Source organism: Oryzias latipes, chromosome 7 (genome assembly GCF_002234675.1).
Source record: "Oryzias latipes chromosome 7, ASM223467v1".
Classification (NCBI taxonomy): domain Eukaryota; kingdom Metazoa; phylum Chordata; class Actinopteri; order Beloniformes; family Adrianichthyidae; genus Oryzias; species Oryzias latipes.
The window spans coordinates 4436120-4463319 of NC_019865.2; the positions used below are offsets into that span (position 1 = coordinate 4436120).

Below are 27200 nucleotides of genomic sequence, written 5' to 3' on the forward strand. Positions count from 1 at the left end.
ATATACAGTCAACGATCAGAGCAAATAGCTGAAAAAAAGCAGAAAAGAAATCCATAGCTGACGCCCAACGCTCACCTCAGCGGACCTCCGGGACCACCTCCCTCTCCGTCTGTGAAACCCAGGCTGGTTCTGGCTGCCGGGGTACCCGCTCCTCACAGAGGACAGACTCAGAACTTCTTCCAACATGGGACTTTATTAGATTCAGTGTCATTTCAAATGTTACAATTGCAATCTAAAGACAAACAAACAGACCCTAGGACATGGTTGTGATCTTGACTTTTGAGTCCATGAGGATGGATCAGAAAGCGACTCCACGTTTCTGTAAAACTACCCTGCTTGGTTTGATTTCCTGTCATCCAACTGCGGTCCAACAATCCTAAAGAAAAGAAAGTCACAACTGACGATGCACATGGATGGAGTTTAAGGCTGTTTGAAGGAGCACATTTATGCGTTTTACACCAAATATAAATTACATTTAAAAGCCATCAGTTCTGTTTTTCTTAAATATGTAACTAAGCTAACTTCCTAATCTAAATCAGTTTAAATAACAAGCATATATATATGTATATATACATATATATATATATATATATACATATATATAGATTTATATATATGTAGGGTCCTGCCAATGTGGTCACGCTTCCTTCATTTGTGCCTCCTTCAATAACAGAACACCTTCCTCAAACGCTCATGATGGGGGGGGGGTCACAGGCTGTTAAAGAGCGGGTCCAAACGGCGGGGGGAGATTCGCGGAGCAGCTTCTCACGGAGCACACGCTAGAAAAATAGATCTATAAGTCCCGTCCTGGAATGTAGGAGAGCGTGATGGGAGGAGGAGGAGGAGGAGGAATGTAGTGACTCTTAAGCACTCAGTTTGATGTCTGAGGAGGAGAAAGAAACGGGGGCTCAATCTTCAAAAATGGCAGGTGGAATCGGTTTGCTACATAAATCTGTAAAAGGACGATGAAGAATGGTCGGGTTTGACGGGCAGAAACGCTCCAACAAGGAATCCTCTGTAAACAACAGTTAGTGTCTTCACCTTGGAGAAACTGCTGTCCCTTTTTCTGCCCACAAACACAGCACTGCAGGACTACTATGTGTTCGTCTACAAAGCTTAAAAAAAAGAAAAGAAATAAGATCCGAATCCGCACGCACAGACTGTGAGGCGCACTTCAAACTGCCCTCCTGTCGCTACAGAATCCGCTGCGTTCTTCAGCTGCTGCGCCTGAACCAAACTCTGTGTGTGACTGAAGCACAAAGCGGTGGAGGAACCAGAGTTTTAATCAAACGAAACGATTAAAAACACCAACAAACACAAAGTTACAGAGAGAGTTCTAGTGGAAAACAGCCTGCTGCTTCTCTGGTCGGGACAGACACCGTTCATCCTCCCCGCCGCCTTCGCCATCTGTATGGCACGTGTCTGAGAGGACGGCCGATGCGTCTCTGCATCGTCTCAGTGTGACAGGGCCATGGCGAAAAAGGTTCAAACTAACACAAACCAACATTCAGGAATGAAACTTAAACTCAATTTCTTTTAAATCTGCACAGGATTAAGATGAAGGAACAAAAATTGGAAGGAACGCGTGTGTGTTAGCACAGGTTTGCATCCAAGGCGAACAGAAGAATACTAAAACGCTCTCTCTGTCTTTTTCCCTAAAAGTTCAACATGCTGGGCGGATCCTCGCTCTGCTCACGCATGGCAGCGGCTGAAGTAAACATCATCAGCACCAGGAGCCCTGATGGGACGAACAGGACCTTTATTTCAATGTTGAGGGTAGTGGAGGAGGCAGATGGGAGCTGGGACGTGGAACTGGAGAGGAGGCCCCGTCCCCTCACAGGCGTTTCTGGGCGAGGAAGGATCCCACCAGGACGCCGGTCGCCACCGTCATCCCCACCAGCAGCCACTTCTTGAAGCTCTCCTGAGACCTTCTGCTCTCAGCCGCGGCTTCCTGCCCAAAGATTTCAGCAAAACGCTCCTGGAAGAGAAAAACGGCGAGGAAAGGGTTAACCCCGTGTGGGTTAGCGGGGGCAGCGATGTATTTAAATGTGAAGAAAACCCCTCAGCGGTGAAGTTTCCAGAAATCCCCGTCCGACTGCAAACTGAAGGCCACAAGCAAAGTAGGTGGATCCCCTCTTTGAGAAAAGTCGCAGTGAAACCGGCAGCTGAGCTGGTTATCGGTATGACTAACATGGTTAAAAGTGCAGAGCTCCTCTCCACCGCCACAGTCATACAGGTGAACGCACCCCCCCCCCCAAAGGCCACAGGAACCAAAAACATTCATCCAGTGAACCATCAAACCATGCATCCTTCACTGGCGCTGCCGCCCACTCACAGCGTTTCCTGGAACTGAGCTGCAGGGAGCGTGATGGCCACAAGAAGGCGCCAGTCAGGCTCTGATCAGCTGGGATGTAGAGCCCGCCCCCCAGCTAGGTTGCTGGAGGATAAACAGCATTTGTGAGGCCCGAGTTGCTCCTCAGCATCGCTTCCAGTAAACAAGTGTGGTAATGACCGAGTCACAAGAGTGCTTCTTAGTCAGGGGGAGGGTCTGACAGGGGGGTGATGATGAAGAGGTAAAGTGGATGAAGAGGCAAAAGGCCTGAAACAGAACTTGGAAAGTTTGACTCTCAGACAGAAGAATGCTCCAGTTCAGCTTCATCTTCACTAAAAACCATCTGCATGAACGCTTTGTGGTTCAGTTTGTCCAGCAAGTTCAGAGCAGAATATGTCAAACCATGGATTAAAGAAAGATTCTATAACAGTATTAAAGAGTCCAAGTACGTCTTTTAGGACATCTATGACAACAGGGGCCTCTTTTCTCAAATTTGCAATTATTGTCACGTAACAGAAGCAAACACGACAGAAGTGAAGCTATTTTAACATTTTTAAAAGCAGTTTAAAGACCTAATCTGAAAAAGCAATTTCTGTTTTTCTAGCATGTTCTTGGTTTTCTGATGATAGAGGACATGTAAAAATAAAACCAATCGCAAAACAAAATTTGTGAGTATTTCTTTCTTCAAATTGTTGTGAATAAGGAGCAGATAATTCAATGTTTGTGATGTAGAAAATACGTTGGGCGGGGCCACAAGCTCCCTGCTCCGCTCCATTCTGATGCATCCACCTGCAGATAAATAGACCCATGAACGTCTGTTCTTCTCCTCCGAGCTGGAATCTGGATCTAAACTGTACGGCTGGATTCCTCCGATATCACTCACCATTTTTGTTGCACCGCTAATGTCAGGTTGGGGGTGTGAGAGGCTGTAAGCTAGTGGGAGAGCGTAAAGCTCTACGCATCGGGGGGGGGGGGGGGGGGGGGGGGGAGGGGGGGGGTTTCTCTGTTCCAACAGTCCCGACCCCAATTCAGAGGTGAATTTTAATGAACGTCTGCTGCTCTGCAGAAAGTATGTCCTAGAAAATGAGACGTTTTTGGACGGTATCACCATATTTAAAGACCCCTGAATGCTTTGAAGACAGATAAAACAGAGACGCAGAAGGAAGTATATGAAAACCTTAGTGAAAAGGTCAAAGGGTCATAAACGATGAGGCTTTCAGTAATCATAAATCGGGTCCGGAGAGGTTCAAGTGTCACATAAACCCCATTTTTAAGGAAGCATTTACAGCGTGAGGAGGATGAGCTCACTGCACATCTACTATTGTTTCACACAGAGAGTAATGCTGAATAATTCATCCCAGCAGCAGACCCTCACAGCAAATCCAGGTAAACATGAGAGAGGTGCAGCAGCTGATGTCACCACACTGACGCTCATGGAGTTCAAGCATCCTCCGCCCTCACAGAAAATCTAAACCTTCAGGTTTTCAGACACTTCTGAGTCAACCGGGTCAATATTTCCAAACCTCGTTGTTTTTGACAGCTCTTTCCCTGCGACGAAGGAAAACACATAACGAAACTTTTGCAAAAAGCTGATTCACCCCTTCTATGGAAAATGTTTCATCTCCAAACCTCTCTGGAAGCCTGTTAACGGCAGAGAAGGAAACTGGCTGAATCACATCCCTGCAGGAAGCCTCCATCACCTTTGGTGGAAATAAATCATGAGGGTGTGAGTGCAGCAGAAAGATAAGCTGGGAGGGTCCACTGATAATATTAACCCTAAACAAAGTGCATCTGTGCCACATTTATACAAACTGTAACCTGTACAGAAACAAACCAAACATTCATCTGAAGGCGTCTTTTATTCCAGGAATTGCATTTCTAATCAGGAAACAATGCTAAACATGTCTTCAAAATCCCCCCCGCTCCTTCAGAAGGATTTTAAAATCTCACCCTTAAATCATAAAACGTCAAAAAAAGGTCTTAGTTTCCGAAAGGATGAATAATTCCAGTAGATGACGGTTTCACTCCTCTCAGTTCACCGTCATGAAGGTCGGCAGTTTATTCTAAAACAATGTTAAACTCCAGTTTAAAGGAGGTCTGCTGCTTCATAGAGAAAAAGAAAAAACTACATTTGGTACCAAAACAGTGGTTAAATATTAGAGAATACTTCAAATGTTTAAGGTTTAAGCTAAAAATCGCTAAATAAATGTTAAGATTCCTACAAAGGATCCTATTCAAAGGGTAAAATCAATAACAATAAACTCTATAAACAAGTGTTAAATCATCTGAGGAAGCTAAATATCACCTTGATAAAAATCCTAAACTATAAACTAAAAGAATTTCATGAATGAATGGTCTGATGATGGAGGACATGTAAAAATAGATATTGTAAATGTTATTGCTTCCATAGATGCTTATTTAAGTAAAGAAAGGGAGACACTTTGGGGAAAAAGAGAACTAAAGACAAATATTGTAAAAAAGAAATTCAGGAGACTGAACAAAACTCTGAATTTTCGATTGAAATGGGTTTGTGTCGGTGCACAACGGCTAAAACGATCAAATTGTTGCTTAAAGTAAATCGGCTCAAGAAAGTGTTAAAAAATGTCTTCAATTAAACATTCTAACCATATGTTTGAGTGAAGTGTCTGAGTGAAGGTCTGTTTGTCTTGTTTGTAAAAATCTTCTCTGGAAGGAAAGGAACCTACAGCTGAAAATAACTGAATTGATGCTGGACTCGTTTTAAAGCCTTAAAAAACCAAAAGGGTCAAACTGCTCGGCTGCTTGAAGAAGGTCAGAAAATTAAACTAATCAGAGCTGATCTGCTGATTATTACTTCAGCAGATCAGCAAAGAACCAACTGCCTTCCTTCTGTCAGCATGTTCTTGTCTTCTCGTCAAAACCGACATGTTTGGTTGGATGGACATGAACAGCATCAGACATTTGGTGCCAGAGCAGAAAGCATATTTTCACGCTGCCTCGATGAAATCTCAGGCTTCGTCTCACAGTGGCTCCATTCATGGTTCAGCTGCACGTAAACCAACACACTGCTACTGTACTTCACTGCCGGTCTCAGTGGGCCAGCACTACAAAGTCCAGCCTGCGTCGGGAGCCTTTCCCGATCAAACACAGGATCTGTTCCAATTTAAATACAACATTTTAACAGAGAAACGGGTAGAAGAACCATCCTTTAACGTTCCTCATCTAAAGTTCACTGAAACGCCCCTTCAGGAGTGGAATTTCAAAGAGACTTATATTCGTGGGAGGAAGCTGACAAACAAAAGTCAATATTTGGGCTTTTGAAAGGCACGGCAGCAGCGGACCAGGACCTCCAGAACCAGAGACACCTCTGACAGGGACAGATAAGACGTTAGGATATAAAAAAAGGAAGCGGTGAGCAACATTATTGTACATCCATGGAAGTGACCACAGGGGTGGAGTGATTACATCAGCCTCAGGCCATGAGTCAGTTTTATTGCAGCCTTCTCGGCCATGAACAAACCTTCCTGTGATTTCTTGAAGAACCATGCGAGGTATGCGAGGTCAGAGATGACCACACCTGTGAGAGGACAAGCCTAAACATGTCCCAAGGTGGCCAGAAGAGACCCCATTCTGTCCACTCAGTGTCCCTCTCTGCTTGAGGTATTTTCTCCCCCGATATGACGCATTCAGCTTTTTGTGTCCCATCATGCATCTCTGATCAGCTGACTGAAGCGTGCGAGAGCAAACAGCGCGGCGAGCTTTGGATTGAGAAAGGGTGCAAACACGGCTTCTTTGGAACTCTGAGTTTCAACACTAGCAGCTTGAAGGCCCTTTGCCACCGTTTTCTGCCCCTGAGGCGTTTTCGTCACTCCTCGCTGTAAAACAGCCTTTTTCACAACAGCAAAATGTCTTTAATATGAGGAAAAAAGGTGCATCTGTAGAGACATACAGGGGGAGATGAAACTTCAAGTTACAACAAATATATGTTGAAAGTTTGCTTTAAAGATGATCATCTTTTAAACTACTGTAAAATCCTTTCCTTTGTGTGTCTTCTTTTAGGCAGCATATTTTCTCAGAAACAAATACAATCTTTTTCAAACTGCATTTTTTCATCTGCTCCTCATTCACAATGGTTTGAATAAAGAAACACTCAGAAATGCTATTTTAAAGCTTAAAATTCTATAAATTTGTCCTCCATCATCAGAAAAAACAGGACCAACACCCAAAACAGGATTTTTATCAGAGTGTGTGTGTGTGTGTGGGGGGGGGGGGGGGGGTTAGCGCTGCCTTAGTGAAAAAAAAGTTTTATCTAATAAACAGCGGCCACTTGCTGGTTTTTCCTGCTGTGGTTCATGATCAGACATCTGAAAAACCAACATGAGACACAATCAATACCCGTCCGACCGCGGTGCAGGTAACGACCATGAAGGGAGGTTTGCAGAGCTTCTTTTCATGCTGCAGTAGGTGGGATTGTTGGGCTGAACTTTCTTTGGGGTCTTGAGTTTGCAGGTACTGCTGGGAGATGTTTCTGCAGGAAGTCGCAGGTGTTGCAACTCCAAGGTGTCTGAGAAGCTAAACCCCTTTTGTTTGATTTTACCAAATGTTTTGTAAGCGACTGTTTTACAGATTTCAAAATTGGTTACATGTTTATCTCTTAAGCTAGTTCCCTCGTTACGGTTTAGTTATTGTTGGGTAAGGTTCGGAGGTTAAACAAGCAAACAACTAATAAATCTGTAAATCTCTGTAAAAGCAGTGAGACAACAGAACTTCACTAAAACTGAACAACTTTGAAAGCTCTTTAGAAAGCCTCAAAGACAGGAAACAGTGATTCATTTAAGGCGAACAGTAAAAAAATAAATTTAAAAAAAGTGACGCCTAAGACCTTTTGATGTCCGAAGTAAATTTGCAAATATAATTTAAGTTCTGACTAATATGCAGTAATAGTTCATGTGTGATACTTCATCATCTGACTATTGTGGTGACATGTCCCATTTCATGACGTCACCTGAAGTCATCTGCAGTTCATTCTCCATTTACATAACTCCAATTTACACACAATATAAACATGACTTTTCAGTTGTCGCTCCTCAAATGTCCGGACTTTGAAATCGGACCCACTTCATTTTCATTTGCTGAGGCCCACGAGGCTCCACTCTTACTTCTTTCCCATGATACCCCTCTGTTTACGGGGCCTAAGTCCAGGCAGCACGCTTGCTTGGTTAAGCTCCGTCTTTTTTTATTTTTCCCCCACCTGGCAGGTAAAGCCCGTCTTTATCTGCCTCTTCTGTTTCACACGGTCACGCTCTCTTCCCTTCATCTCTGCTGCATTCCCAGATGTAATCGGATGCTGCCCCCCCCTCCCCCAACTGTCTTTTTTCTTTCTACATCCTTAACTTTCTCTTCTTCATTAGCTGGGGGGATGAGGGATGGATTAGGTCTTGAAAGCAGAAAGGTTGAGTATAAAAACAGGAAGAGTGTGTTAAAGAAAAGAAGAAACCGGAAAAAAAAAAGCTCCATCTGGTTGCCATGGATACGGCAAAAGCGGTTGTTTTGTGCGTGCGACGTGTATGGATATGTAGGTAAATCCATGCAGTGATAAATGATCCAACGCTGCACGTGATGAAAGGAGTTTTTAAGCGATCATTAGCGGCGTGGGACCATTCGTCAGCGTCCGCCTGGCGGTTGCCTCCGTGTTGCACCAGAACAAGATGCAGCGTTTGAATTCCCTGATGTCAAAATTCCCCTGACCATGACACTCACGCACCATGCTTTGACACCTCATGCCGCCTTCCTCTGAAGCAAACGGGGGCAGAAGATGGACTGAAATTCAGTAAGAGTAGGACATGTTGAAAAAGCTTATTGTGTCAATGATGAGCGAAAGTGTGACCAAAAAAAAAACCCAAGTGGTGTTAAAGAAAGGCTGTGTGAAAGCAGAAGGGAAATTTCTAGTTTTCTCTACTAAGAGGAAGTCTTCAGTACTAAAGAGACCATACCAACATCTTTCTATATTTAAAAATAACTAATTCTTACTGAGTATTTTACTTTTATGAAGATTTTTTCCAATGGATATTTGTTTCTTCAGATCGTTGGATTTGTTTGTCAGGTGTGAAAACTCACCTGAACTCTGGTGTGGACGAACACTCTGACTCTAGTCCACTTAAGAAGATGGACCGTTTACTTGTACATGAACCCTGGGGTAGTTTTCTTCAGCTAAGAACAATTCAAATGAAGCAAACTAAGCAGAGGACATTTCGTAAACGCCACACATCACAAATGGGAATAAAAACAGCCGACAGCACCAATTTAAAAAAAGAACCAATTAAAAATCCCAAAGAGGTTGATGATTCTCTTGTTGATAAATGTTGTGGGCTGATGACATGCAGGCGTTTATTCCCCGTTTCTAGTCAGAACACATTTCGAACAATACCGCCCCAAAATTTGTAGCTACTCCAACTGCGTTTGCAGCAACGTTGTTGAGACCTTTATGCTTTTTTTCAAAGCTGCTTTTCTCCACTTCAGAATCAAATGGAATTACGTAAACAGTTAAAGAATTACAGTTGACGAAAAAACGACAACACTGGAATTTAAAGCTCAAAGAGCTCAAAGTCAAAATGTGGATCCGGAAATTTTCTGTATGAGCAGACTCTTCAGAGTAATATTTTAATCTGTCTGAGAGCTTAAGGTTGAAATGTGCAAAGAAGAGAAAAAAAAAGACTCAAAGCAGCGAAAGGAGAAAAACAATTAAAGGAACTGTCTATTCATAAATGACTTTCTACAGCAAAAACTCTGTAAATGAACTTATGCAAAAAAAAAAAAAGAACCCACAATGAAAACGTTTGGACGGACGGCAGAGTTCAACGTCCTCTGCAGTGATGTTAGACAAGATGATGGGAGATGTTCTAAAGATGTTCGACAGAGTCAACCCACGGTTGTACTATGTCATTCTGACTACCAGCAATGTGTCATGTATCCTCTTTTTTTAAACCTGAATATCTTCCAACAACTGCATATTTTTAAAATAACTATTTGGTTTCAACAGAGCACATTTGGGGCCTTTCAATGATACCATATGTGAAGGGGTGGAGCTCTGGGAATTGTAGTTTTTGTGGATTCTTTTCTCATGCAGTCCTCATGCAGACTGAGATCAGCCACATGTGTAGGTGCAGTTCTAAATTTGATATAAAAACTGTTTGTTGTTCCTGCCTGCATCATGTCATCTACATCTTTTGGACAAATGAGCAGTAGAAACGTATCGTGTCCAGGCCAAGTGGCAGAAGGAAATTAGTTGAAATGCTTCAGGATGGAGGATTTGATCAAACTGTGCCAACGGAAAACCAGAACCTGCAGAAGTCACAAGTGGTCCAGCTACAAGGGGGACCCGTGGTGAAAGCTGGCTCTGACTCCACCTCCCTGTGATAAAACTCACAGTGGGACATTTTCTCTTAAGAGGATTTAAGAAACTTCATGAAAAACCACTGCAGAAAAAGCAGAGCACTTCAGGGCAAATGGAAAGTTACTGGATGTTTGCGAGTCATCCTCCACTAAGAAGATTTATGTGATAAGGAAGTAAGATGGAGGCAGAGTTTGGAATTCAAAGACTTTCAAACAGCTTCACTGCATGTTTGGGCCTTGATCATTGTGGGACCAAAACCAGAAGACGACCTTAAATTTGGTGAAACCTCAAATTCATATCAAACGAGGCATAACAGAAATATATAAGGTTTGCGTTAAACTGATGTTTGTCAAGAATTCATACAATAAATATGTCAATGTCAGTGAGCTGCAGTGTGTGTGCTTTTTCTTAAAGAGCTACTTAATGAATTTATGTTAAATGGAAAACTCTGAGTTTATTTATTGGTGCATATTTGGGTATTTTAAACAGATGGACTTAAAATGCGACTGTAAATACCATAAACCTGCAGGTGGTACAAAAACCAGACAGTCAGAATGTGACACTCCCAGTCATTCTTCAGGAGTCATAACACCCAATGCAACTTAGGAGAATGTTACTTTCAGTTTTGACAGTGCACATGTCTGCTTTGATGAGTTCAGATGTTCTAGATGTGATTGTGTGTGGACACTACAAAGGACACCGCAGTTTCACTGTGGCCAGAGTACACAATTACAATGCAATCCCTGACTGCGCATTCTGTTTATTGCGCAGTGTTGCATGTGGCCGACTGATTAAACAAGCCTTTGATAAGAAGACTGGGACAAAACAAAACAGTCACATACGTGACTTATTCTGAAACGAACAAACATCGCATCAGTGTCTGACTAAATCAGGTTGACCCAGAGGTAGAAATGATCGGCAAGGATCAAAATAAACTTTCAATGACTTAGGAATGTGAAAAAGGCATTTAAGCTGTATTATAAATAGGATTGAAAAACATTTAATAGAGTATTGACATTCATCAAAGTCTTGGCATTAAAATGTCACAACATTTCACAGGCTTTGGAAAACATTTGGATTTTCAGAAAAGACATTTTTGCCTGACTTATAGATTTGTAGCAAAACGTATATGGTTGTCTATGGTTTACAAAGCACAACAGTAACTTTTAGAGGCGGTTTAGTCCTTCCTCAACCATAGAAGAAGACAGATTCAAACTTATGTTTTATGCTGCATTCACACCGGCTGAGTATAGCGCGCTCAAGAACGCACTTTACACTGTTTTATAAAACCGTGTAGAGCGTGTTCTGTAGAGCGTCTCATATTCTTTAAGGTAGAAAAAACGAGATGAAACAGAACACATGTGAAAACATCTGTGTTGCAAACGCAAAAATATTTTTTGAAAGCAAATGTTTAATACCGGTATTTTAATTTGCTACTTAGAACGTTTTGTCTGCCATGTGGTGGCATAAATATAACATTTCGTTTTGGTTCTGTGTTTTTGTTTATTTTGTTTCTATCAGAGTGGGATTTTGTGGATCTTTGTGTGCCTGTCTATCTGATTACTTTCAGGTGTGGTGCTGAGAAGGTGTGGCTCCCGTTGGACCCAAACTGATGGCAGAAGCCTTTAAAAGGACCATGTGGACCTCCAGCCTGCGAGTAGGGAGCTTTGCTGCAACTTGGTAGTCTTCTCCACCAAAACTTTGTAGTTTTTGTGTCCAGGCCCTCTCTGTGTAGTCTTTCGTTTGGTGTAGTTATGTTTAAGTGAAGCTATAGGGGTGAACTGCCATTTTCTTTCACACGTTTTCTCCTGTTTATGTTAGTCTAGGGAGGTTAGTGTTTTGTCATCGATTTCCCTTTTCTTTCATTCAGCCCTAACATTTTCAGACTGTTTTTACATTCAGCATTACCAGTTCTATTAAAGCTGAATAATATTTTCTAATATTTTTGTTCGCATTTTCCCCCACCTTTTTTATTGCTGCATCTACAACCATAATTTTTCATTGTTTTTTTATTCTTATTATTTGCAGATATTTAGCCCATTCAGAATTCTTTATCATCTTTAGAAATCGTTTAGTCGCTAACTTGCATTTGCATCAGAAAAAAGACAAAAAGAAGAAATTAATTAAAATTTCAGCTTAATTTACAGAAATGTTTGTATTGGTTCCAAAAGCTGACAAAGAATAATATTCTAAACATCAAATTTTTACATTACATAGTACTAAATAATAGACAAAATAAACATTTTAGGAACCTCTACTTTTAAAAGGAAGTGTTACAACAGTTTTTTTTAATAGAAATTCTATTTTGTACAACCTTGTTTATAAAGGGTGTAATAGTTGTTCATTTTCTCACAAACCAAACCCACTAATCCCAATAACAGCCAGGAAGCTGACAAAGAACCCATCAGTGTGGGTTTCAGACGTCCTCTGCAGAAAAGACAGAAGATGATCCCGCTTAGCACTTTGCCAATTGGGCCTTTTTGCAAGAGCGGAGATGGAGGTCACTCCTGACTAGAAGACATTTGACAAGTCATGTGGATTTACGCGAAGACTCAGAGCACAGAGAAAACTATTCTGGCATGGGGAGCGGCAGATACTGCTTATCTCTGTGAGGGCAAAGGCTCACTCCCTGCATTTGCTGATCCAAGCTACCTGAAGAATACAGGACAGACTTCTTCCTTAATAAACGTCTGCAAATGGGCAAAAACAAGCATCCATTAAATTCACAGGGAAATGCCCCAAACCTTGTTATGCATCAGCAGTGATGAGTAGGTTAAAGTCTTTAAAAAGTAAGAAAACAAACCAACTTTATCCTCAGCGAAACTGGATCTTCCATAAAATGAAAGAACATAAACACTGAGAATACCAACAACAGCCTTCAGAGTGCTCTATCTTTTACTCTTTTTTCAATTCTTCAGAGTAAACTTGAGGACAGAGGAGTTTCTGCAGATGTAGATAACATTTTTTCCTGCGCTTCCTTGAAATTTTTTAAATGATTAACCCTGATAATCCGCTCATTTCTTTGATAAAAGCTTAGTGTTTCTATAGTGGCCTTCTCATAAGCCCTTCCACATTTCAGCTATTGTCTTCACATGACCTCACAACATCTGAGGTTTAGAAAAATCGCGAATGAAATGCATTTTATTGACCGTTCACTTCTACCTGAGACATTCGGAGGAGAGCCCTGACAGTTCAAAGGAGCTTTAATGCACACTAAGTGAGCCTGGGAGGATCTGGGAGGATCTGGGAGAACGAACGGTGGATTCTCCATAAATCCAGAAGCTTACAGAAACTCCCAGACAACCACAGGCGCTTCTAAACTATTGGCAATCAGTTCAGCGGCTTTTATTGTCTTAGGCAGGAGTTTTTATTTATTCATAAGAACCACTGAGAAATTATAAAATATTCAACGTGTAGGCGACCTGTCTGCAACAGCTGGTAAATCAGAAAAAATGTCAATCAAATCATCAAGATCAGATCTATATTGGGTCAAAGTCAATAAGTGGTAGTCAAAAGTGTGGTAAGCAGCAGATGCATGCAAAGCATCAACATTTCATGGCAGTTGCTTCTCTGTTGCATGTTGGTCTTAGCTGTCTTTAACTGGTGTTTAGTTCCCGTGAGGCAAATACAGATGAAGATTTTTTTTTTGTTAAAACTCTGTGTTAAAGATGGGCCTGCACAATAAATCAAAAGATTATCGTTGGGCGATATCAGCCTGTGCCACATTGCAAAAGAGCGTAGACTGCAATGAATGGTTACTTGAAATGGCCATGGTCAGAACGGGACAGAGGATGGAAATTAGCCTAGGCTACAATCCTGCATATTTACAGTGTCTCATTACCTTTAGAGTATTCTACACTGTTTGTTGTATGCATTGTCCCTTAAATAAATTAAAAAAAAAAAAATGTTTCTGCACATGCTAAAACAATCTCACGGTAAATAGATAGATAGATGACTTTATTAATCCCACAATGGGGAAATTTCATTTATCTGTGGCAGCAACACGACAGATTGAAGTACTTAAGGATTGAAATAAATCCCTTCACGCATTGGATCAACCGCATGGATGCCTTCACGTTGCTGACCAATCGAATGGAGTCTTTTTATGCAAGATGCACGGCTCCCATGTAGACTTGGGTCATTCATAGTTTAAGTTATTCGACTTTTATTCTAATAGAACTGTTGCAGCGAACTGAAAATTATGAATTAGTTGTTTTTGTTTCGCTATTTGTATCACAAAACATATCATCATATTAATCACTAATATAGCACATCGCAGGTTTTCCTCATATCTAATGATCGCCTTTTCATCCATTTTCAAATCCTTCCCAGTGGTCTTTTAATTGTGATGATGCTCTTACTAGCCAAAATCAAAGAACCTGTGTTGTTTTCTAGGACATAATTTCTGCAGAGTGGCAGGAGTTCATTAAAACTTTCAGTCCCGGTTGTTAAGAGATCTTTATTTCCACGCTTACCCACTAGCTTTCAGCCCCTCACAACCCCAACCTCACATTACTGGTACCCAAAAAAAAAGAAAAATGGTGTGCAATATTGGAGCTGTCCAGCTCAGACGAGGAAAACGAAGACACGCATAGATCTAGTCGTCTGCAAGTAGGTGGATCAGAATGGAGCGGAGCACGAAGTCTGTGGCCTGCCAGCTGTAGCAGCTGCGTCAAGAACATGTTAAAACCCCCAAAAACATCATTTTCAAAACACAGCATACTTCCCATGTTTATCACCATCTTCTTGGGTGGGATCGGCTGCCAGACTTTCTGAGACACCGAGCAGCGAGAGACTGTTTGGCTTTCAGTTGATGCCTTTTCATGAGCTGGACGTAGGAGCAGCAGAATGGGAATTTTACATGTACAATGTGGGGGAAATGCAGCCACTGCAAGAGGGAAATATGAAAACTGCCTATTATACTTGCTGATCCCTGACCAAGTGCATTCAGTCAAAGCCTGTTGCTTAAAAATGTGCATGCATCCCGGCTTTATTCAGCTTTGTGGTGGTTACAGTAAGAGGATATGGCATTTGGAGGCTGACAGGCTATTAAAAGAAAGGGTTGAGTCAAAACATTGAGAAAAAGTGGTGGGAAAACATTTCATCCTTCCCTTCAACACTCTGCTCAGAGGAAAATTCCAGCAGAGCTAAGGAATCCTCAGAAGAACAACCTGTATGCAAGAGTACCCTCCATTAGTCATTGAAGCATTTGACACCGATTTTTTCTCCATGTTCTTGGCCACATGCCTACTTTGCAAAGTACCGTCAACGCTGAGGGGACTGAGTATGGGGGGGGGGTGATGGCGGTACCCTTGTCTGAATGGCAATGGATTGTTTCCAAACAGAAGAAAGAGGCAAAAATGTAATCATGTGTCACCCCCTCAGAGGTGACGCTTGCTTCAGTTTGAGCCAAGCATCAACGCGCCTCTGTGTGCGCTCTCCCTCCGTTTGTTTTCCACAGTGAGTGTGTGTGTGTGTGTGTGTGTGTGAGCGTGCACAAGCTGAGCCGGAGGTGGGACCATGAATTAAAGAGGAGATTAATGAGTCAGGACAAGAAGGCTCAGACTCCAATCTGTTCCCCGCCGCACTCTGGGGGCCGTCTCTCTCCAGAACCCCATTCTGTCAGCAGGCGCACGCGCGAACACGTACAAACTGTAGGTATGAGACTGCAGCGACGCAGCGGGACGGCTCCGGACTGAGCCTGCACGTCTGCCAGCGAGAGTGCACGCTCAGGAGAGGGAAGGAGACGGATACTCCGGATGGAGCTGGACGTCTCCGGACAGCATCCACCCTGAAGGCCACCACCCCACCCTGACACCTCACCATGACCCGGAGACCCGCCATCTGTCTGCAAGAACTGGAAGAGGGCAACACGGAGGGAAGTGGAGTGAGACAGGCGGAAAAAAACAAAGAAGCTGAGTGCGAGACGAGAGGGGAAAAAAAACTAGAGCACGACAAGGAGGGTGAAAGAGAGGAAAGGGTGATGAAAATAACTGGAAACTGAGCGAGGGGAAACCCACGAGGAGAAAGTATGTGAGAAGAAGAGAATGAGAGCTCACTCACTTTCACTGGATGAATGTTCAAAAGGTTTAACTACTTGAAAGAAACTGAAGTTTGTTTTTGTTCTTTTGGTTATCTCTGCTTCTGCAGAGCCAAAAAAGATAGACTGCCACCCCCCAACCCCCCCCAGCTATTCATTGATGAATGAATGTGATGGCCTTGATGCTCTTTATCGTCGTTCAGTCCTGTCTGATATGGGCTACCACATTAACATGAAATGCTCATCAGCCCTCTCCATCAATCCCTCAACTCTCCCACTTTCATGCACAGCGTACGATCCGCTAATCCCATGACATGGCTCATAATCTGATCAGAGATGTGAGCATAGAGAGAGAAACAATGAGAAAAACCAGAGAGGGACCAAATGCAATCAAAGCCGGGACGGGGGGGGCTGATGCAGCAGGCTGCAGGAAAAAAAAAAGTCCCAGTAGGAAGAGTCAACTGGAAAAAAAGGGCACAAAAAAACAGGGGGCAAGCAGAGCGATGCAGAGGAGGATGGGGGGGGGGGGTTCTGTTCCTCTGACCCGATTTCAACACTAAACTATAAAAGTGGAGCAGCATCTTTGCTGTGCTCTGCAAACATCCCAGCTGCTCTGCTCGTGCAGCACGGAGCCCAAACATGCACAAAACGCTCACTGCACGCGTGCACCATTCATGCCGTTTAACCTATTGACCCACATACTGCATCTTCATCAAGCTGAGTCACCAGCCTCATCTTCATCTCTGCCACCTGCCTCTCTATGGCCTCTTCATCCTCGTCTGAGTTACCAGGCTTCTGTTGGGGGTGTCAGTACAGCCATGGCTGCTCTGCAGCCTGCTGTGCAGCACGGACTCACCAATCTATTACTCTGCAGGAAGAGCGTCCCGCGAACATAAACAGCATCTGGAGCAAAGGCTGCTGGGATGAGGATTTCTGTGTTGCGCAGCGAGGAGACCCGACGCCGTGCAGCGGCTTCTCCGGGCTGCACTGACGTCCGGGTGCCTCCCCCGTGACGCTGCGGGGCCGCAGGTTTGATGTCATGCACCAGCAGCTGATGTCCTGGGAGAGGTTGTAAACACACACAGGCACAGGAGAGTCCTTGTTCCAAACTTGTTCTTCCAGTTAACACAAACATTAATAACCAGAGCATGGCTTTAAGGCTCTATATGATAAAAACACATGATTCTAATGAATGCAACGTTTGTGCATCAATCTGTCACACAATAAGTGTTTTTTTTATGGCCCGTCTGTGATCTCTGATGCAAGTGGGACACGTCTGAAACGCTGCTGTAAACAAGCATCACCTGAAGTTCCCGTCAAAGAGCTGAAGGCAAATGATTCACGCAATCTGTCGGCTCTGGCTGTGATTGACAGCCGTTAACCGAGCGCAGAGGCACAAACACATCAGCAAACAAACACGTGATGTCACCGTCCACGGAAGAAAAACAATGGGGACGTGCGCGTGGTTGAGCGGCCACGTTCATGAGCTGGATCTGCATGAGGGCGCCGTTTATCGATACGGCTCGCACAGAAGCAGCGGCCGCTGATCGGATGCAGACTGTGTGCGTGAGGACGCCATTCGGGTCATAAGTTGAAGATGAAGAAAAGTCCACCAACACACCTGAGTGCACAACTAAGACGAGCAAAGCAGAATTTGCAGCATGTGTGTGTGTGCGTGCGCTCACGGTCTCTTTGTCTGTGCAAGTCACGTGAGCAGTCGGCGCCGTCCCCTCCCCTCTGCAATGCGCCACTTATACAATAAAAACAGCCAACACATTAACCAAGCAGTTCTGCAAACTTCAGGAGATGAAGCCAAAAAGGCTGACCTGAGAGTCACGAAGGAATAATGGAAGGGTGGAGGGGAGGGTGGTGGCAGATGTGCAGGTGGGGGAGGTGGTGCGGGGGCAGTCAAAGAGAATCGATGGAGCTGATGTCAGCCCTAAAGACAATATAGCATGCGTTGCTCCCTCACAAAAGTGACAGCCACAGGACAAAGCTCTGGGACGCCGTCGGGTTGGGCGTTTTGAAGCCGTGCGCTCACACATAAGGAATCGGGGTCACACGTCTGGGCTTCCGAACATAAAAATGGGTGCAGCGATTGACGGAATGACACAAAAGGAAAAGGACTTCAGAGGGGATGACCAGAACAAGGATGGATGGAGTGGGTGGAGATGCCCGGAAGAAAAACAAACAAAACAAAAAAAAAGTCTAAAAATCAATAGTGACAGGCGGAGAAAATGAAAACACAAGCGATGTAACAGAGGGGGACGTGTGTGGAAGATGACACAGGGGGTGGAGGAGGAGACGGGGAGGCGGTCCAGATTGGTCCCAGGGGTGAGATTTCCAGCTCCTGTGAGTTAGAGCCGTCTGGCAGGAGTCTCTTTCCATCAAAGCGTGTATCCTATGTGAATGTTAATTACAGAGAGAGACGGGGGAGTAAATACGTTTGCACAAAGGAAGCTCAGGTGTTCCCAGAACTGAACCAGGTTAATGGACTTCACCCCGCTATTGCCTTTAATTACAGCCATGCCATCTAACCCGATTACAGCCACACATCTGAACACTTCAGGTTACATCCTCGTCTTCCTTTGGTATTAATGGTTCCTATAAAAAAGGGTCCATAACACTGTAGTGACTTCCTGTGCCTGTTGGTTTGTGCTAAAATATCATGACGATTTATTTCGTAAGATTGTCACTTCCTGAAATGGAATAAAGCTTTTTCCAAAAACAAGATTTTTTGTTATGGTATTTTGAGCTTCTCTGCGTTTGGGAAATATCTAAAGAATAAGCAACATTCCTCTTTGTCCCAGGATTCATACAGGTTGTGAAAATATGAATGGATTTACAGTTACAAAATGTATATTTTCTCTTCATTCATCTGGGATTTATTCCACTTCGGGTTCCTTGTTTCTAAAACCAGATCAAAATAAACCAAAAACATACCCTAGCTTATGATAAAGTTCTGTTTTTGGGCTGCTGAGAGAAAAGAAAAAGTCAAATAAAAGGAAAATCTGCTCGCTCAGCCAGCATTCCTACCGTACTTAACTTTTCTTTGACCTTTCTGAAACCACCAACTGGACTAATGATGCCTTTTATTTTTTGGTTTCTCTTCTCCAACTAAGCAGTTTAGGCTTCATTAGTCTGTCAGATTAAAAAAAAAGAAAAAAAACATTGTTTTTCCCAGCAGCAGGTTGAGATATTATTCATCTATAATTGGTAATAACCCCAGACCCCCACCCCGAGGCAGCTCAGTCTCCACCGTGTAATCACTGCCATCGCCTGCTCTGCTGGAAACGGCATTATTAGGTCGATGGCACTGTCTCTACCTCTGCTGCCTGCCAAGGAGGTTTATTATCTGAAAATATATGGCTTCTTTTAAAAGCGCGAGTTGCAGAGGGTGACTCTGGCTGAGCGCATTTATCTCACATCCTTAGCTACCATCAAATATCTCAGCTCGGAGGGCAGCTGAAGCTGGGAAATAGGCTCTGGCAGGATCATTTAGGGAGCAGCTTTCAGTTTTTATGACGTTTGCTCTGTTGTGCAAAACAGCTTCTACTTTCCAGCGATTCCCTGTCAGTTCAGGTGTGTCTCCACCTCGTGAGCCCTCCGTGTCTTTCAGGAGCCGAGTCAAAACTCTGCAGACATTCTTCCTCTGTCGTTTATCATTTCAGTGATTCTTTATAATTATTTCTAATCTGACCACTGTGCAAAGTCGGCTCCCAATATATTCAGGATTCCTAATCAGAAGACGGAAAGCTTTTCCATAAGACAGCCGTCGCTCCGCACCCCCAAACAGAAAAAAGCAGGTATTGAAAAATGACGCAAGGACTTTTGAGCTGCATATAAATAAAAATAAAGCTGAAAAGCAGCTTCTAATTGCCCCATCTTTCTTGCCCCCACCCCGTGCTATTAGCAGTCTAGACCACTGTTGAGGCAAAACTTCATGATGCACCGTGGTGGCAATACAGCTTCAATTTCCCCCTAATTTGGAGTGACAGTGCAGTCGTGCTTTCATTCACAGCAGAGACGAGCCAGCATGGCTGACATGAGCGGCTGTCACGCTCCGCTTCCGACAGCAGGAACGGGGATTCTCACCCAGGAAAGAGCAGCAACCCTTTTTGGGGGCTTAGGGTGAAATTTTACAATTTAAAATTCTGATTCCAGGGTGACATTTGGAACTTAGTTTATCTCAGGTCCTTTTCATAAATTACAGAATAAAGGCCCAGTTGAGATCTGTCTGATTTACAGGGAAACCCCCGGGGTAGAGAATATCGCCCTTGTGATTCCATTCAAAGTGCGCTTTGCCGTGGTGGAACCAAGGGGGGGCGTTACCCCGGGACTCCTGGTTGTCAGAGACGCAGAAAAACAACGGAGGCTAATGACAGACGGTGAGGCTGAGTGTGTGCAGAAGATTTCTACTGAATGCTGCCGTCTGCTCTGTGATGATTGAACACTTTAAAGCTCATCATCAGCAATCCGTCTGGATCACTTCCACACAGAGGAGGTCCAGCACAGCTGCAGGTGTGCAGACCTGAGCACAAAGAACCTGAATGCAGTCAACTTCAGGTCTGTGTGCTCCACCGCGACAAGACGATTATTATGGTGCAGGTCTCTTTAATGCCTCTGATCATGGAATACAGAAGGTACACGAACAAACATTCCCCCTTTAATATTGATTTGATTAAGGTGTCCATAGGGTATGTTAACCTTCAAACTATTATGAACCCTAAATAAGTGGGCAAATCTTGAAGCCCAAACCTTTTTATTGTTGTCTTTCATCCTGTTTCTGAAGGAAAGAGCCTTCAGAAGTCATCCTATTCTATTTTTGTGGGTTTCCTTATCTGGTTTAATCAGACTGTCATGTCCCGGCAGCACAGCAGGGGATTCTGTCACTGAGGAATCCACAATCCGGGGCTTTCTCACCTCAGAAATCCAGTTCCATTTGAACATTAAAGAGTAATTTAACAACAAACTCCATTATCCTGAGGTTTGGGCCACACCAACTCTGTTCAGTCTGATCTCAGATGGAATATTTAACGTGTAAAAAAAAAACCACACAAACCCGTGAAACAAAAAACCACCTATGCACTTCATCCCTGCTTAGAGACACAGAAAACAGGAAAGTTTTGAACAAGTTTCTTCGTCCAAACTCTGGCAGAATTCTTCTAAAGTCAAACTAGTTTAAAAAATGTGCATAAATGAGATGATGAGAATGAGTAACGCTCGAGTGAAACAGAGAGTGACCTTGCTGCTGCTCGGAGCAGACTCATATTTCATCAGCTAAAACTAAAGGCACACCTGCCTCACAGCTATACCCCACATCTGCCAACAGCTTTGACTTCAATTCTGTGAGGAGGCGTCAGGGGAGGACAGCCAGGAAGACAGGCGGCAGGAAAAAAAAAAAAAAAGAAACCCAAAAAAGTCCCGCATGGGTTTACCGAGAGACCTGCATGTTTCAGAGGAGTAGGCAGCTTTGAGGAGATGAAACTACAACAGGGACTGTGACACAGACAAGGGCAAAACCAATAAAAAATGGAAACAAAACTGATGGCGCTCTTTGGTGAACTGCTCCATTGGAATGTTGAGTCTTTTGTCTGTCCTGATAAATTTATGAATCAACAGACGGACCAAAGAAATTCAGAACACTTTTGGCCCGCAGCAGCTGAATGAATAAGCACAGCAAAACCAAAACAACTTTAGGAGGAAGGAAGTGGTATCATGTGTTCGAGACTGTCTACAGCAGAAGTGAAACCACCAACCAGTAGCTTCATCCATTCAGTTTCTCCAATGAAGTCATTCACTTCTCAAGGCACAGGTTACAATGACATGCAGGCCAGGAGGCGCACGCGCCCGCCTGCGGCCGGGTTTGCTCTGGCAGATTTCACTTGTTGCTAAGCAAAGTGCCTTCAACAACACGCGTGTGCGGTCCGTTTTAATGCAGATGAAAACAAGTGTTGATGCGTTTCTAACAGCGACTGCAAAATCCTCCCCTCTAACCTTGCTGTGGCTCAAATGCTTTGGGGACCTGACACCTCCCCTTCTAAAAGCAGCATCTAAGCATTACACACAATAATGTTAAAAGGAAATTGTGAACCAATCTATCCCCACTAGAATCAAACTGAGCATCCTCTACTGCCAATACAGTCTACTGTCTCACAGAACATCTTTTTTTTAATAATTTTCATTTTCAAGGAATGTTTTTCTATTATTAAGAACCACTTATGTTAAGAAATGAAAAAGCGCTTCAAATCAACCTGAGCTTTGAGACGGAGCAGGGTTGCTGTGCTGCCATAGCAACAGGGGATAAGGTTTCATCCAGGTGGTCCAGTCTCAGCATCCAAAAGTTTGGAAGCAGAATCTTTTAAGTGAAGTAATACTTTAAATTAATCAGGTGGACCATTTTTAATTTTCACTGGCATGCATGATCATTAATGTGTTCCTGGAAACTTTAGTCCTGCTTAGGGTGAAAACAACTATGTTTAAGGCTCAACGTGGCCTAATTAGATGATAGTCACACTATAAAGGGATGCCAGGAAAACGGTGCAAACACGTGAGCTATTCAGTGTGAATGAACAAATGTGTGCTGATGCATCCAGCGTTATGGCTCTGAGCCCAGCCCTGCAGGTGATTAAAGGTGTAGGCGTAAGAGTCAGCTGATATAGCAGTGCATCGTAAAGCTTCGCTCTAACAAACCCCGTTGCGCCAGCCGTTCAAACCCTCACCGCCCTGCTCCCAGTGTTCTCAGCAAGAGCACAAAGCCTAACAAAGGGGTCTTCAGCCACGAGGTGGTCACCTTCCATAGGGCCGATGAATACAAACAGCCCCGCCCATCCGTGGCTCTGTTCCAACATCAAATGACTGGGACAAAAGAGAAGAAGTGACCTTAGCCGTCCTGGAAGTGAGCGCACACACAACGCTTTGCAGAAACCAGGCTTTCATAAGCAAAGGTCTTAGTGAGGAACACAACAGAGGAAAATACACTGATAAAACAGCCTGATGGGGGGGGGGGTAGCACAAGGCCATTCAACTGACCGGAGCAGAACAAAGAGCCATCTGTAAAAGCCCTGGACTTTCTGGTGTGTTTGGTGAGAACTTCGATCTCCAGCCACAAAGGCCGGGAATGGCTCGTTAATCTCCCGCTTCGATTGGAATCGCGGGGCTCGGAGACCCTGATCAATTAGTGGACAGCTGAGGCAGCTGCTGACCACACAAATATTCCTCTTTTCAAATATTCTTTAACGCCTTCTGCTGTGCTAAAGTCTCATATTGACACAGAAACTCCCCCCAACCCGCTGTCTCAAGGAGCGATGGGGAAGATCAGAATTCTCACTGAAGGTTCATCAACCGAACGGAAAAAAACAAACAAAATTCCACCAAACATTCATCTCTAGCCCCATGTACTTTTCCACAGCAAAAACGACGTGCTTCTATTTCTCTACCTGACTGCTATCAGGCAGGACTGGGAGGGGGGAACTGTCAACATGAAAACTTTCCGTGCTAAAAATGTTTACTTTCCTCCAGTTATTTAGGAAAGAAACCTGAAATCCCTCTGAGGGCAGAGCTGTGTGAGTCAAAGACAAGTCTTTGTTTCCCGTGTTTACGAGACTCACCCATCCGCCTTGGCTCTGGATCCAGGGCTGGATGTGGTTGTCCAGGTAGACGGTCATCCACTCCACAATCCGGTCCACCAGGGGGCTCATCTCCTTCTCAACGCACTCCACGCACAGCGCCCCGCCGAATGCGAAGAGCCCCACGATGCGGCCCCAGTTGATGTTGTCGCGGAACAGCTCGTTCATCACGTTCTCGAAGCTCTGGTAGGCCGTGGCGGGCGTGATGTGCAGCTGGCTGTGCAGGTTGTTGAAGGCAAGGGCGTACCGGAGCTCGAACTCGTTGGCCGTGTCCCGGAGCGCCTCCTTCACTGCGTCCATGTTTGTCGTCGACGGCAACTGTTGCTCTCGCAGCGGGGAGAGCGGCGGGGTCCCGGGAGTTGTCCCGTTAAACGTCCCGTTGGCGTGCGTCTCCGTGCTCTGCTCCTCGCCCACCTCCCCCGCAGCAGTCCTGTTCGGAGACTCATTGAGCACTATGTGGTTGAGGGGGTAGTTCCTCTGAGACAGTTTATACTTCACGTAGAAAACAACCAGTTCTCTGTTCCGGGACATTTTGTGTTCAAACGTTCTTTTTCCTCTCCGTTCCCGTCTGGATGAAGCCTTCGCTGCGTTGGACTGAACTCACACTGCGAGCCCCGTCTTCAGACCACCATGGTCCGCTGTCGTCCACAGGACACTTGGAGGGTGAAAACCAAACCTATTCAAGGCTGACAAACAAGCTCAGACCCTGCGGAGAGACAACAAGGAAAGGTCAAAGTCTGGACAGCCTTCTCCAGCATGATAATGTGTGCCTGAGAGGAAGAGGGGGTGGGCTTCAAATGAAATCCAGACAGGTGGGGTCAAAGAGCAGCTCTCTAATTGGGCTGTTACATGTGGAGCAGATGGCTGAGATATTAATGAGATAATGGCTGGAAAACGTCGTGCCTTAGAACTATACAGTGAGCCGGTCTGAGGAAGGCGAGGGCAGATCAGAGGGACGGAGCGCTGCGACAGGCCCGCCTTCATCATCGACCTCCTGACCTGCAGCTTGAGCTCAGAGGCACGAGGTCTGTTTGTCTCAGCTCTTGTTTGTTATACCTGATCCAAGTCCTCAGTTCTGCACGTCGCCCTTTAAAGACACGACTTTGACTTGGATTTTGGTTTGAAACCTAAAGCAAAAACGTTTGTTTTTTTCTTCCAAAGCCCAGTCAGTGTTTATCCTCTCAAAGTTCAGCCTCTTCGCCTGCAGCACTGTAGTCTACAATTCAGTGAACTCTTCCTGAACTCACAATAGATATATCTATAAACAAGCAACGTTTGCTGGGGTGATTCTGTGGTCTCGTTATGACTTTTCCAACCACAGATGTAACTCTCTGAACTCGAGTATCTTTTTTTTAAAAGGAGAGAAGGTAAAAGCAGACAACCTCCGCTCAGAGAAAAGGTTTTCACATTTTCATCACATTTAGTTTTGTGTCATTGCTTTAACTTTTTACCCCTTAAAACTAATGTTAGGCCGATTTCTGTGTCATAAAGCGTAAACAACATGGTAACACCCATTAAAAACTTCAGTCTTTTAAACAGTTTATAATCTAAGCTTCACTTTGTTAATTAACAATTCAATCAAATAAATGTGTAAGGATAAATTCATCTGGATTAAAATAAATTTTGCAGTATTTGTCTATTTTGACAAAAATACAATAATTTGAACTTCTTCATTACTCTGGGAATAGCCCAAAGTTAGAGATTTTAATAAAATTACAGATGATGTGGAGATTATTGAGCATTCAGTGGCTAACGTGTACATACTGGAACCGTGGGGACACCTGTAGGTCCAGCAGGTTATCTTTTAAGGAACCTGGTCTTTCTTAGAATAATACTGAGGTTCTGACCGAAGGAGCTCAATTCCACGACGCGTCGACCCGTTAGTACCAAAACCAACCAGAACACGTGGAGACACCGAAGGCAGGAGAAAAGAGCAGCAGCAACGCAGCCAGCAGTCCTAACAATGCCCACATGGTCCCAAGCTAGCAACCACTCCAGCACGTGGCTCGGGTTATAATAACCCAGCCTCGATGTAAACACTGCGTCGCAGCAGCAGGAAAAGTAGCGCATGAACGCACCACGGAGAAGCGCGTTCCCCTTAAATACATCCACCCCGCCGGTGTTTATCGTCACCAACACGTACAAACAATCAATATGGGGTATCGAACCGCCTGCGACACGACCGTTTTTCCTGCCTGTGTCACCCCCAAACACAGATAAAAACTTGTCAACAGCCACTGTTTCACAGACATGAAGAGGAGCGTCTCTTACCAGCGCCGGAATACGAACAACTCTAGCCGATTATTTTTCTTCTTTCCTGCGACACAAAAGTCAGATCCCGTTAGCGTTTCTCTGCGTGCTCCAAAGCTGTCATATTACAAGAATGTTAGATATTCACTTTTGCGCCTCTGTATGCCCCGCCCACAACCCCCCTCCCATCTTTTTCTTCGTCCAAACCACGCCCATTCTGTTACGTAACAGGACACAGACATCAAAAGCTCTACAAAGGGAGTAAATTCTAGAGTGTTCTGCCTTAAAAACTTCCCTAAAAACCACTTCATTTTGTGAGTGCGCCTGAAAAAAAACTACAATCAGTGTTCGTTTTTAGATCTTTAATTATTTTAATTCTATTATTTTATTCGCCTGAAATTGTTCATGTTTCCACCACCACACCTATAATATACCTACAGATCCTGCAAACCGTTAATCGCTGCTGTTCTATGATGAATCGTCCAAACCCGAACTTTAAAAAGCTGAATTAAAGAGTGGCGGTCGGTTCCTGAAGGCAGGACAGGCCATCATATCCTCCACCCAAACACTGGGCCGGAAGCTAGTCACATCATAGAAATGCCACCGGGTGACACCACCCTGTCTGCTCCAGGGTTCGGCCACGCCACGGCGGCAATCCGTTCTTCCGCCACCCGCATTTTTCTAACGCAAATCAGGAGCAGACGCTGCTGCTCCCCCTATAAGCTAAAGCAGCTCCGAGATGAACATGGATGGAAACGCGCAGCTTCACTGAAAACCGTCACGAACGCCGTCCCGCAAAGCCGCGAGCATCCGCCTCGAACCCCGCGAAGGCTTCACGCACACGAGGACAAATCCTTTAGAGTCCTGCAGGACAATAGAAGCAACAACTACAAAAAAAAATCCTCTCAGGAATCTGTCGGTCTCTGCGCTACATGATGATGATTCAGAGGAAAACCCACGCCAGCAGTTGACATGTTCCTCTCGTGATTTCGCCTCAACCGCAGCCACCACGGTCACTTTCACTGTCCGAGCGCGAGCTCTTACTTGTAGGGTGGTCTTCAGAAACTCATTTCTGGTGAAAAAGACGATCCGAACCCAGGCAGAAGCGGTCCAATCCGACATTGCTAGCCCAGTGAGGCTAACACCGACAGAGCTCACCTAGCCCAGCCCACACATAGATCCACGTCCTCTACGTAACCGAACGTGCGAGCCGGCCCCACTCCGTCTGACCGCCCGCTTCACTCCAACCCAACGGACGACATCCATTTACTACGGTTCAGAATCCATTTTTAAAGTCCACGACAACTCTGCTACAGACAAAAATCCGCGGGTTCACTGATGCCCTGAGCTAGTGGTCACGAGCTCGGCTAACGTTAGCCAACTGGCTAAAGTTTAAGAGACATGTAAGTCACTTTAAATTTTAGGTCTAAAAGGAAAGAAGTGGTTAATAAAATACCATCATGAACATTTCCGGACGTTTGTTTTTCATTTACTTACTGTTTTACTGATTTATCAAGTTCTGGTTGCGATAGCAGGGCTCCATTTTACAGCTGTTAGGCATCTTTTCATTGAAGTTAA

The 27200-nt window shown here is 44.3% G+C and overlaps 1 protein-coding gene across 1 annotated transcript; it reads right to left on the reverse strand.

Annotated features, from left to right (window-relative positions):
* Positions 1–174: 174 nt before the first annotated feature.
* Positions 175–27012, reverse strand: LOC101159503 (bcl-2-like protein 1). The gene is given in 4 exon segments (XM_023956378.1): positions 175–1857; positions 1859–1978; positions 23355–24078; positions 26667–27012. Coding segments are annotated over 3 exon segments (762 nt in total). The 5' UTR covers positions 23904–24078; positions 26667–27012; the 3' UTR covers positions 175–1764.
* Between the last annotated feature and the right edge of the window lie 188 nt (positions 27013–27200).